Source organism: Dendropsophus ebraccatus, chromosome 14 (assembly GCF_027789765.1).
Source record: "Dendropsophus ebraccatus isolate aDenEbr1 chromosome 14, aDenEbr1.pat, whole genome shotgun sequence".
Classification (NCBI taxonomy): domain Eukaryota; kingdom Metazoa; phylum Chordata; class Amphibia; order Anura; family Hylidae; genus Dendropsophus; species Dendropsophus ebraccatus.
Genome location: NC_091467.1, coordinates 44,007,682 through 44,019,368, shown reverse-complemented (window position 1 = coordinate 44,019,368; position 11,687 = coordinate 44,007,682). Strand labels below are relative to the sequence as shown.

At 45.1% G+C, this 11,687-nt stretch overlaps 1 protein-coding gene across 1 annotated transcript; it reads left to right on the top strand.

The window, feature by feature from the left end:
- The first annotated feature begins 1,054 nt into the window (after window positions 1-1,054).
- MRPL12 (mitochondrial ribosomal protein L12) lies at window positions 1,055-10,830 on the top strand. The gene is made up of 5 exons (XM_069952705.1): window positions 1,055-1,241; window positions 2,296-2,473; window positions 5,743-5,826; window positions 5,905-6,042; window positions 10,377-10,830. Exons 1-5 carry the CDS (start codon window positions 1,180-1,182, stop codon window positions 10,491-10,493), a joined length of 579 nt encoding a protein of 192 aa, XP_069808806.1. The 5' UTR covers window positions 1,055-1,179; the 3' UTR covers window positions 10,494-10,830.
- The last annotated feature ends 857 nt before the right edge of the window (window positions 10,831-11,687 follow it).

The window sequence follows — 11,687 nt, the reverse complement described above, 5'->3', positions numbered from 1 at the left end:
AATACGCTTCGTATGTGGTGTGTGTGTTTATACCCAAAGGGTGTCTGTGACTGATGTACCCCTATGGGTCCGGAAATCCATGTGGATTTCTTATCAAGATTTTCCGGTTGTGTAAATAAGCCTAAGGAGGTCCTTTGTAAGTCAGTAATCCAGTCTGTTCTTTGTAGACTAGAATAGAGTTGTTAGATGGAGGTCTCCATTTGGAGTCGGTAATCTAGCCTATTTTGTGTAGAGTAGACTAGAATGGAGTTGTCAGGCTCCTTCTCCGCACATCCACGTACCACCTGCAATCAGAGACCGTGCCCTTGTAAGATATTTAAAGTCTATAGAGGCTGCAAAATGGACTGTATAAATGCAGGTCTTTTCTGCATGTGCTCCCAGCCAATGCACAGATCATGGTGTGTGCATTGACCCGTAGACAGTAATGTGTCCAGTCCCTACTTGCAGACCACAAAATACGGCTATGTGGATGAGGCCTTAGGGGGTCCTCCTGATTAGGATGATTTATAAAAATCATTGTATTTTTAGGAAGGGGATCTGATTTACATGAATTTTAAAGAATATATCTAAAAACAGATTTTCACAGGGTTTTATCACAAACATAAAAGATGGCTTCCTGGGAAGCTGAGAACAGCTGGGACCACTGACTGCACAATATGCAATTACCCTATTACTATCAGTGGTAGTTGTGTAAGTAGTATAGCATGGGGAGCTGGGCCATTTACACAACTCCCATTCATGTCAATAGGAGTTATACCAATTGTGTCATCTTGGCTGTTCATGGTTTCCTGACCATCCAAGGTGGCCACAAAGAGTCCAGATTGGCCAGGAAGCATCTTTCAGACTAGTGTGAAAATTATGTTAAAGTACATAAAAATAGATTTTCCACCTATCATTACTGATCACTCAAGGTAGGTCTGGTGTCACAGTAGTCACATGGTCTCGGTCATATGACCGGCCTGGAAGGGGAGGGGCTAGCCCACTGTAGCCTCAGTTACTGTGACGTCTATTGTTCGCGACGCTGAAAACAATAAAGTTTTCCTTGTCAGGCCGGCTGGCGCGGTGCATGTTGGGTAGGTCACAGTGTGGAGGACTCCATGTGTTGCAGCCGGTGACAGGCGGAGCAGTGTGGAGCGCGTGTCCCCGTGGTGTTCTCTTCTCCGCCGCTCAGCTGTAGTCATGTTCCCCGCCGCCCGCTGCTGCTGGAGACTGCGGACAGCCGCCTCCACCGTGCTGTGCAGGTAATGCATGGAGGGAAGGCATGGGTGTGCAGGGTTACACATTGTATGACCGCATACCGGGCAGCCTGACGGTACAACACGGTCGTCCTCTTCCTTCCTTACATGATCCTTGCATGTACGGCAGAGCTCAACATACTCTTCTTCTACCGGCCCAACCTGTGCAATGTGGGACAGAAACAGCGCCCCCTTCCTGCCCCATCACATGTTCTCCGAGAATGAATGGGCAAGGGTGCGGAATCAGACCATGGCAGGGGCCATCAGCAGCACGCCCCCCAGAGGGAAGAGGTGGGAGTGCGGGGCAGGTGTATATGTGTGTACAGGGACCATCAGCAGCACGCCCCCCAGAGGGAAGAGATGGGAGTGCGGGGCAGGTGTATATGTGTGTACAGGGGCCATCAGCAGCACGCCCCCCAGAGGGAAGAGATGGGAGTGCGGGGCAGGTGTATATGTGTGTACAGGGGCCATCAGCAGCACGCCCCCCAGAGGGAAGAGGTGGGAGTGCGGGGCAGGTGTATATGTGTGTACAGGGACCATCAGCAGCACGCCCCCCAGAGGGAAGAGATGGGAGTGCGGGGCAGGTGTATATGTGTGTACAGGGGCCATCAGCAGCACGCCCCCCAGAGGCTAGAGGTGGGAGTGCGGGGCAGGTGTATGTGTGTGTAAAGGGGCCATCAGTAGCACGCCCCCCAGAGGGTAGAGGTGGGAGTGCGGGGCAGGTGTATATGTGTGTACAGGGGCCATCAGCAGCACGCCCCCCAGAGGGTAGAGGTGGGAGTGCGGGGCAGGTGTATGTGTGTGTAAAGGGGCCATCAGTAGCACGCCCCCCCAGAGGGTAGAGGTGGGAGTGAGGGGCAGGTGTATATGTGTGTACAGGGGCCATCAGCACGACCCCAGCACGGTTTAATTTGTCGGTTTTGGATAAATATTGACCCCTCCTGGTCACCTCTAGAGGTAATGTATTGTAAGGGTACAGAGCACATGGGACATATACCCTTAAATAAGCACAGCTCTTTTAATGCAATCCATTTGTAATACTTGATGTTGTGTTGTACAGGTTAGAGCTTTCTGCAGTGAGGTATCTACAGACGTCCAGCACACTTAACAGTGAACCCTTACCAAGTGCGGCCTTGGATAATGCACCCAAAGTATACCCTCCAAAAATACAGCAGCTGGTCGACCAAATAGCAAGTCTCACCCTCCTGGAAGTCTGTGACCTCAATGAACTACTTAAGGTGGGTACAGCTTATCCATTATTGTATACCATGCCAACCTATTCTACAGAACCTTACGGAAGAGTGTCATTGGCTTACTATAGTAAGGAGTGGAGATAGATATATATATTAAATGCCCTTAGGAGGACACGTTCACACGTAGCGAGTTCTGCAAATTTTGCAGCAAATCTGCTGCGGTAGTCTACAGCCCTGCATCCACTGAAGTGGGAGCGTGGGTAGATAAGCATTGGCTGTTTATTATTTTTACTGGCAGTTAGTTAGATGTCATTTTTACTACATTCCTTCACTGGAATAAGAATCCATTGTGAGTATGCACGGCCATAGACTGTAAGGTTACCGAGTATCTCAGCGCATTTGCTATGATATGCGTTACAAACTTGCTATGTGTGAACGCACCCTTAAACACAAAGGGGGAGATTTATCAAATTTAGACTGGTGCAAACTACCCACAGCAACCAATCACAGCTCAGCTTTCCTTTCAGCACTGCCTAAAGCTGAGCTGTGATTGGTTGCTGTGGGCAGTTTGCACCAGTCTAAATTTTACATCCTTTGATAAATCTCCCCCAAAGCCTCTAGCTCCTTTTTAAATTGGAAAAAAAAAATCAGGTATCATGAGGGAAGCCCAGCCATGAAGCTGGTTAGTTGTCTTGTTTGCTGTTCTGCCTGTCTGTGATCATCAGTGGTTTCCTTTCCCTGTCCCACAAAATAGCCGCTCTGCTAGATGAGCTACACTTCAGTAAGTGTGGAAATAAAAACCACTGGTGATCACAGTATATCTCACTTGCCCCCACTGAATGTTCCCCCTGGTCTTTAGACATCTGGATGTGCACTAAGAATTACATGGCACGTCTTCTGGGCTGGGAAATCACTTAGCAGATTTATGATCTTGCTGAGTCAGTCACATCGGCCATCGTGAACAAACTGAAGCTGTAGTTAAAGAGGATGTACCACCAGGTCGCCAGGTACGTCCTCTTTAACCTGACACAGGGATAGAACGGCACCGTGACTGGGAAGTCGGTGCCGCGGTCCGTTTTTCGGACCGCGGCCCGGTTCCCCTGAACGGCGCCATTCTTTCCACGGTTACCGGCCGGTGCTCAAGCACTGGAGGTAGGCCAGTCTGCCCCCAGTGGGAGGGAATTCCCTCCCCTCTATGACGCGGCTCCTTTGATTCTAACGGAGCCGCGTCATAAAGGGGAGGGAATTCCCGCCCACTGGGGGCAGACTGGCCGGTAACCGTGGAAAGAACGGCAACATACAGGGGAACCGGGCCGCAGTTCGAAAAACAGACTGCGGCATCGGCTTCCCCGTCACGGCGCCGTTCTATCCCTGTGTCAGGTTAAAGAGGACGTACCTGGTAGTACATCCTCTTTAAAGAGATTTTCCAGTTTCACACAACCTCCAAACCTCCAGTGACCTCCTTTTGTGCTCCCCCCTTGTTCGTACCTCACACAACAGTCTCCAAGATTTTGCCCGAGCCTCCCCCATACTCTGGAACTCACTACCCCGACACAACCGGCTCTTATCCACCATAAAGTCCTTTAAAAGTAACCTGAAAACCCATCTCTTCAAAATAGGCTACAGCTTATAACAATTCTGCTCCACACTGTGACTGGCTGCACTTTACCTCTTGTCTCTCTCTTAGTACCTTATTGAAGTCCACTGATAAAATATATGGTGTAGACTTCAGCAGACAGAGCCTATATATATAATGCTTGCTTAGTTAGCATATAAATGCTGTCAGTTTCCCTTTGACTTCATATGACTTTTTCATTTTCTGAAAGTAAATAATGAGGGTTCCCATTCACTGACAACAAGCAGTGATCCCCAGGAATTCATACATACAAAAAAAAAAAAAAACTATCTTTCCAGTATACAATAAATAACTTAGAATTCCCCTTTAAAGCGTAACTGTCATGTTTTTTTTAATTGCAGAAATCAGTAGTATAAGCGATTTTAAGAAACTCTGTAATAGGTTTCATCAGCCAAAAAAGCCTCCTTCTGTACTCAAGAAGCAATCTCCCAGCCTCCCCCCCTGACTTCTTATCTGTGCATTATCAGGCAAACACGTCTTCATTACAGAGAAGCCAGTGAAGACGGGCTCTGCTCTCTCCATTGTAAGCCTATGAAGGGGGGAGGGGCTGAGGGAGATGAGGGAGCAGGAAGAGGTGACATGAAGGTCAGCTGTTTGTAGACTCTCTGGGCACCTAAAACGCTAAATTCAGGTGTCAGAAAGGTCAGTGCTTATCTATGAACTTACTGAGAGAAGATTGCAGGGTGTTGTGCTTTGCAGGACTGCTCCGTGCTCAGTCACTCTTAACAGCCCCTCCCCTCTCCATAGCCACATAATGGACACAGAAATCCTGCTGCTTCTGAAGTGAGGGGGGGAGGCTGGGAGATTGCTTTTTCACTACAGAAGGAAACTCTTTTAGTACATAAAACCTATTACAGAGTTTCTTAAAATCGCTTGAACTGTTGATATTTAATGTTTTCAGAAAAATGACCCTGAAATGGCAGTTACGCTTTAAGGTGTCAAATAGGATTAGAAAGCCTGTCCACATTGGTCAGTGTTACCCTATGGGACTGTGAGAACAGATGGAAAGTGCTGCAGCTGAAATAGTTCTCAGAGATTTTAAGACGCTATAGAATTTATCATCTCTATCTATGCGTCATCTTTTTTCAAAGCTTAAAAAGGGGTATTTCTATATCTGCTTGTTATCCCCGATTTATTCCCTGTGGGGCTGCCGAAGGCTTCCAAGTTAATTGCTGATCTTGTCCCTGTTGTTGGGATTAGTGAAAGTCCACATTAGCTTGTCATTACATATTCTATGGGTAGGGGGTAACAAGCAGAGATGGGAGTATCCCTTTAAGTAACTTTGGCTTTTTCAAAATAAATAAATCGATATTGACTGTGGTATTGAACCCTGCAAACAATTTTCATCCTGCAGGACATTGTCAGCCTACATATCATCACATCTGCATTCACAATCCTTATCATGTTTGGTTGTTTTGCTGGTGAAATGACCTCAGTATTGCTTGCAGCTGCTGGTTTAGGGCCAATTGTCAAATGCAGTGCATTGTGGGAGATGTTCTGTTCACCAATAGTATTTCACAGACTTTCTTATAGTGCCCAGTTGGCTGATGACCCCTAATGTTCCTCTTCATATTCCTATCCGGTTTCCTCTTAACCAATGAGACACAGATACAGCTACATTTACATAAAATTGCTGGCGTGCATACATAATTATTCCATTGTATTTTCTGTCCTCTAGAAAACGCTGAAGATTCCAGATGTTGGTATGATGCCAATGGGCACAATGATGCCGGGGGCAGTTGGTGCAGAGCCGCCCACACAGGTAATTATTTATTAAGTCCTGATATAAACTGTGATGGTAGAGATAAATGTGCTAAATATATTTATGGTATTGTCACAGGCCAAAGAAGAAGAGGAAGCGCCAGTGAAGAAAGAAAAGACACATTTCACTGTCAAACTAACAGAGGTGAATGCTACCGATAAAGTCAAACTCATCAAGGAAGTGAAGAACTGCGTGCAAGGAGTGAACTTAGTGCAGGTAACATGACAACTCCATAAGCAGAAATGTTTTTTTGTTTTTTTTTCAGATGACCCCAAAAGAATTCCCTTGACTATGATGGGAGTGGACTGACTCTCTCTTAAAATCCTTCCTAAAATCATTGCCCCCATCAATACATAGGAGGTATCAAGTAGCAATCAAGGCTGTAGTTGTCATGTGCCTGGTAGTTCATGGATAGATAAAGCGATCGGCACTACTAACCAAGGGAAAATATTACATAGACCTGCTAATGATCACATATATATATATATATATATATATATATATATATATATATATAATATACACTCACCGGCCACTTTATTAGGTACACCATGCTAGTAACGGGTTGGACCCCCTTTTGCCTTCAGAACTACCTCAATTCTTCGTGGCATAGATACAACAAGGTGCTGGAAGCTTCCTCAGAGATTTTGGTCCATATTGACATGATGGCATCACACAGTTGCCGCAGATTTGTTGGCTGCACATCCATGATGCGAATCTCCCGTTCCACCACTTCCCAAAGATGCTCTATTGGATTGAGATCTGGTGACTGTGGAGGCCATTTGAGTACAGTGAACTCATTGTTATGTTCAAGAAACCAGTCTGAGATGATTCTAGCTTTATGACATGGCGCATTATCCTGCTGAAAGTAGCCATCAGATGTTGGGTACATTGTGGTCATAAAGGGATGGACATGGTCAGCAACAATACTCAGGTAGGCTGTGGCGTGGCAACGATGCTCAATTGGTACCAAGGGGCCCAAAGAGTGCCAAGAAAATATTCCCCACACCATGACACCACCACCAGCCTGAACCGTTGATACAAGGCAGGATGGATCCATGCTTTCATGTTGTTGACGCCAAATTCTGACCCTACCATCCGAATGTCGCAGCAGAAATCGAGACTCCTCAGACCAGGCAACGTTTTTCCAATCTTCTACTGTCCAATTTCGATGAGCTTGTGCAAATTGTAGCCTCAGTTTCCTGTTCTTAGCTGAAAGGAGTGGCACCCGGTGTGGTCTTCTGCTGCTGTAGCCCATCTGCCTCAAAGTTCGACGTACTGTGCTCTTCTGCCTACCTTGGTTGTAACGGTTGGCTATTTGAGTCACTGTTGCCTTCCTATCAGCTCGAACCAGTCTGCCCATTCTCCTCTGACCTCTGGCATCAACAAGGCATTTCCGCCCACAGAACTGCCGCTCACTGGATGTTTTTTCTTTTTCGGACCATTCTCTGTAAACCCTAGAGATGGTTGTGCGTGAAAATCCCAGTAGATCAGCAGTTTCTGAAATACTCAGACCAGCCCTTCTGGCACCAACAACCATGCCACGTTCAAAAGCACTCAAATCACCTTTCTTCCCCATACTGATGCTCGGTTTGAACTGCAGGAGATTGTCTTGACCATGTCTACATGCCTAAATGCACTGAGTTGCCGCCATGTGATTGGCTGATTAGAAATTAAGTGGTAACATGCAGTTGGACAGGTGTACCTAACAAAGTGGCCGGTGAGTGTGTATATATATATATATATATATATATATATATATATATATATATATATATATATATATATATATATATATATATATATATATATATATATATATATATATAATATGGGGTGCTCACTTATGGGATAAATAAATAACAGTATCTTCACTTAGTGGAAAAAAAATAAGTTAAAGGGCACTCATCATAAAAACTGTAGCTTTATGGAAGAACAAATTTAAAACGCAATGCAGGGTTTAGCAGACTGCGAGGACCACGTAACAGCTTTTTTGCCCATGTCTCTAGACATCTCTAGTCTAATGTGCGCAAAACAGCTGTCCCGTGGCCTTCAGGTAACCGGCATCCTCGCAGTCTGCTAAACCCTGCATGGCGTTTTAATTTTTTTCTTTAATACAGCTACAGTTTTTATGGTGAGTGCCCTTTGACTTTTCTATTTTCTTTCACTATATTATGGTGCCTGGATACTGTGGCCCAAATTCAATATATAAGGAACAATATCACACCAATCCAATGCAGTTGTTCCTTTTTTTTATGCTGTTTCATTCAACGCATCATGTAGGATGAAAAATAGACTGCTTTTACTACTTTATACAACTGGACAATGCTGTTGAAAAAAGCTGTGCCACAATCTTCCTCACTTTGAATGAAGTGCCCACCACGCCAGCATGGTCGTCGTGACCTGCGTTCCAGTCATTCTTTGTGTGTGGCCAACTGTTTCGCCACACTCATTTTCACAGTTGTGCAATAGTAAATCTTGCTCGTGTGTCTGAGCTTTGAGAAGTAATATGAGTTTAGTTCAGCTCTGGAGACTTCTGACAAAAAAAATGCCTTTTTGGAGGGAAGCCCTTTAAGAAAGAATCCTTCCGCCAGCCCAGTTTCCAGGAAAATATAGAGAAAAGGGAAAGCCCCCAAATGTTATCAGGTTCAAGACCATTGGAAATTAAAGGGTTACTTCAACCAAACATGGCTCGGCTGCGTTCCAGTGCCGCTATTTTGTGCTGTGACATCAGGTTGCAGTGGACACCTCTTCTTCCTGGATGTGTCGTCCTCCTCTTTTAAAACGCTTGTGTGCCATGACCTAACTCAACGTCAAGAGCTTTGCTCTGGCTAATCGCGAGAGTATGGCACACAAGTGATGTCTCAAGTTAGGAGGGCGGCACATCCAGGAGGAGGAGACGCCCACTGCAAGTAAACAAACAAAAAAGGTGCCCAAAATAACCTAGGGGGTCCAGGGTACATTTAAACAAAATACACACTAGCGCAAAGGGCCATGAGCCCTTTTGGGCTCATGGCCCTTTGCGCTAGTGTGCCCACTGCAAGCTGACATCACAGCACAAAATAGCGGTGCTGAAATGCAGCTGGGCTGTGACACAAGCATTTTTACAAGAACTTCGATTCCAGTGCTCGGAGCTGCACAGAAAGTAAGCTAGCCAGCTATAGAATGTAATTCAATGCTATTGCAATGTTGTATATGTTTGGGTTCTGGGTGGGTAAAATATAGTGTTTGGCCAAAGTACCCCTTTAAAGATTCCATAAGAGCAGTGGCAATAAAGGTATGTGCACATGGAGGACCTGCAGGGGATTCCGCCGCATGCTCCCGCTTCCCACTCCATTCTATGGTCAGGCAGATTCCGCCATCCCCCAAAGAATGACATATAGAAGAAATCAGCGAATGGCACATCACCTTAAAGATTCCACCTATTTTTTTGCCATCTGGCAGTACAACGTAGAGACAGAGAGGACCTCACTCCTTGCCCGTTCATTCTTCCGGTGGACGGCGGAAGTTCTCCGCATATTTTCCTCAGTGTGCATCTACCCTTACATGGACTGAGAAAGCCCATGCTTCTATTGAGCAAACTTGTGAGCCAGCTATGTGCTCAACACTCCGTACATTTACTTAACACTACAGGATTCAGCTTTAGAGCAGGGCTAGGGAACCTTGGTTCTCCAGCTTTCGCTTTGCCTGTCCAAGCACGATGGGAGTTGTAGTTTTGCAACAGCTGGAGAGCTAAGGTTTCCTACCCCTACTGATCTTTGGCAGGAATGTTTTTCAGGCTGTATTCCCTCCCTAAGGTTCGTTCTCCTTTGGTGCCGTCATGAAATAGGATTAGTTTTACTGTTAAGCCCGTTTCTCTTAATCCTCTATGACGTCACCAGCATCCATTCCTATATGTTGTATAACCTAAGGTACTGACTGTACTGCCGTTGTGGGGGATTCAGAGAAACTAGCATACAGGTAACACTGCTCTTTTTTTTTTAAAAAAAATTCTGTATCTTAAATTTTTTTGATAGTCTTGTGTCATAGAGAAGCATATGAAGAAAGACACCACACCAAGACAATGTTGCTATAAATTGCTTCTGACTCCAAAAAAAAAAAAAAAAAGTTTGCACCACAATGTTGGCTTTTCCTATTTTACTGTGGACATTACCGGCGTAATATTTGACAAAACTGCTGTAAAATCATCTGTATTGGTTCTAGTTCCTGGTGAAGCAGACAATAGCATGGAAAATCCAGTTGTGGAGCCCCATTTCAGGACATTTAGTAGCACTGATAGGAGACCCAACATTTACTTGTTCATCAGCTGTTTGCTAGGGCGGTGTCAGCCTGTTTGGCCGATGGTTGCCCCATGTAACAGGGATCTAAGACCACCAGAGGTGACACATTTATAGCACAGCTCACAATGATGCATCCTCCTCTGAGACTGTTACATATGAGCAGCAGGGGGTGATATCTACTTATGTGATTAAGTAGATTGTAAGCTCCCACTTTAGGTACAAAGATCTTACTGATAAATGTTTCAGCCTCTTATTTTATTTTCTGAATAGGCGAAGAAGATGGTGGAGTCCCTTCCACAGGAGATCAAGGTGAATGTGGCTAAAGAAGAAGCCGAGAAGATGAAGGCTGCACTGGAGGCTGCAGGAGGAAAGGTGGTGCTGGAGTGAAGCACTTGGACTCTTCTAAGACCGTTTATTATGGGTCATTGTTTGGGGTTACTTCCTCACACCCAAACTGGAAAGACCCTTATGTGACCGGCCAAGGACATAGACTAAATGTGTGCCCATGTGGCCGTCACCTGATATTATGGGAGAGCTGGGGAGGTCTTCTGTCATGGTTTATAATGGGAACAGCACACCACAGTATATGGTCAGGGTGGGTGCAGTTTCTGTTTGTTCACTTCCCTCCATGTACATTGACCTATAAAGCACTTCGCCATTAATCAATTGTTTAATGCTCTTTATCTAATCTTGTTTTATACATTAAACTCTGACCTTGAGGCTGCTCCCTTTTTTTTTCCCCTCCTTGGATCGTTTTTTTCACGTCATTGTTACATTGGTGTAAAAGCGACCTTGCGCATTAGAGGAACATGAGCTGAACCCACAGATTTCAACAAGACTACCTATCCATCTAATGCGTATGAGCGTCAGGGGTGAGAAGGATCAGCAGATGGGTTGCTGCATCCCTGTTACTTTGTTCCAATGGTTTATATGCCAATGCCAGCAGTGTCTGAAGGGAACAGAGGTGTCTGGCCTTGGCTTGCCCCCTACTACCCTTTGAGAACAGAACCAGCTTAAGGGTGGGTTCACACGGAACCGATTCGCAGCAGATGTAACGCTGCACGTTAGCAGCGAAATCCACTGCGGATCCTTCCCTGTCAGTGAGATTACATACTCTCAGCGGGGTGAAATAAAAGTCACTTATAAAAGTGTACCTGTTTTTATAACTTTCAAAATCTTAACCAAAAGTAGATGTGATATAGAGCAGGTTTGGAATTTACATTCATTATTATTTTAAATTTATTCTAGTTATCATGGAGAACATGGCACTTCCTGTTTTCTGACTCAGAAAACAGGAAGTCCTGTGTATCCCAGGCCATCTCAGCACTCACAGAGGGAAGGCAGTCATGTGATTGATGGACACATTGAGCTGTGACTCTCTGTAGTGGCCGGATTCCTGTTTATAGTCTGTTTTTTTTCAACCAGCACAAGTCAGAAAATCTGCCTTCAGGAGACTGGACCTAAATTTCTGGTAAGTTCAACTTTGTTTTACAGCATGATAAAGAAAGTTTGCAAAGTTTATTATTTTTTTTTTATTTCACATCTACTGTTGATTTAGATTCTAAAAGTTATAACGACAGG

Excerpts from the sequence above, each read along its gene's own strand:
- MRPL12 (XM_069952705.1), top strand. The coding sequence starts at position 1,180 with ATGTTCCCCGCCGCCCGCTGCTGCTGGAGACTGCGGACAGCCGCCTCC. Across the intron at positions 2,474-5,742 it reads ACCTCAATGAACTACTTAAG|AAAACGCTGAAGATTCCAGA; the intron begins GTGGGTACAGCT and ends TCTGTCCTCTAG. Across the intron at positions 5,827-5,904 it reads GTGCAGAGCCGCCCACACAG|GCCAAAGAAGAAGAGGAAGC; the intron begins GTAATTATTTAT and ends GTATTGTCACAG.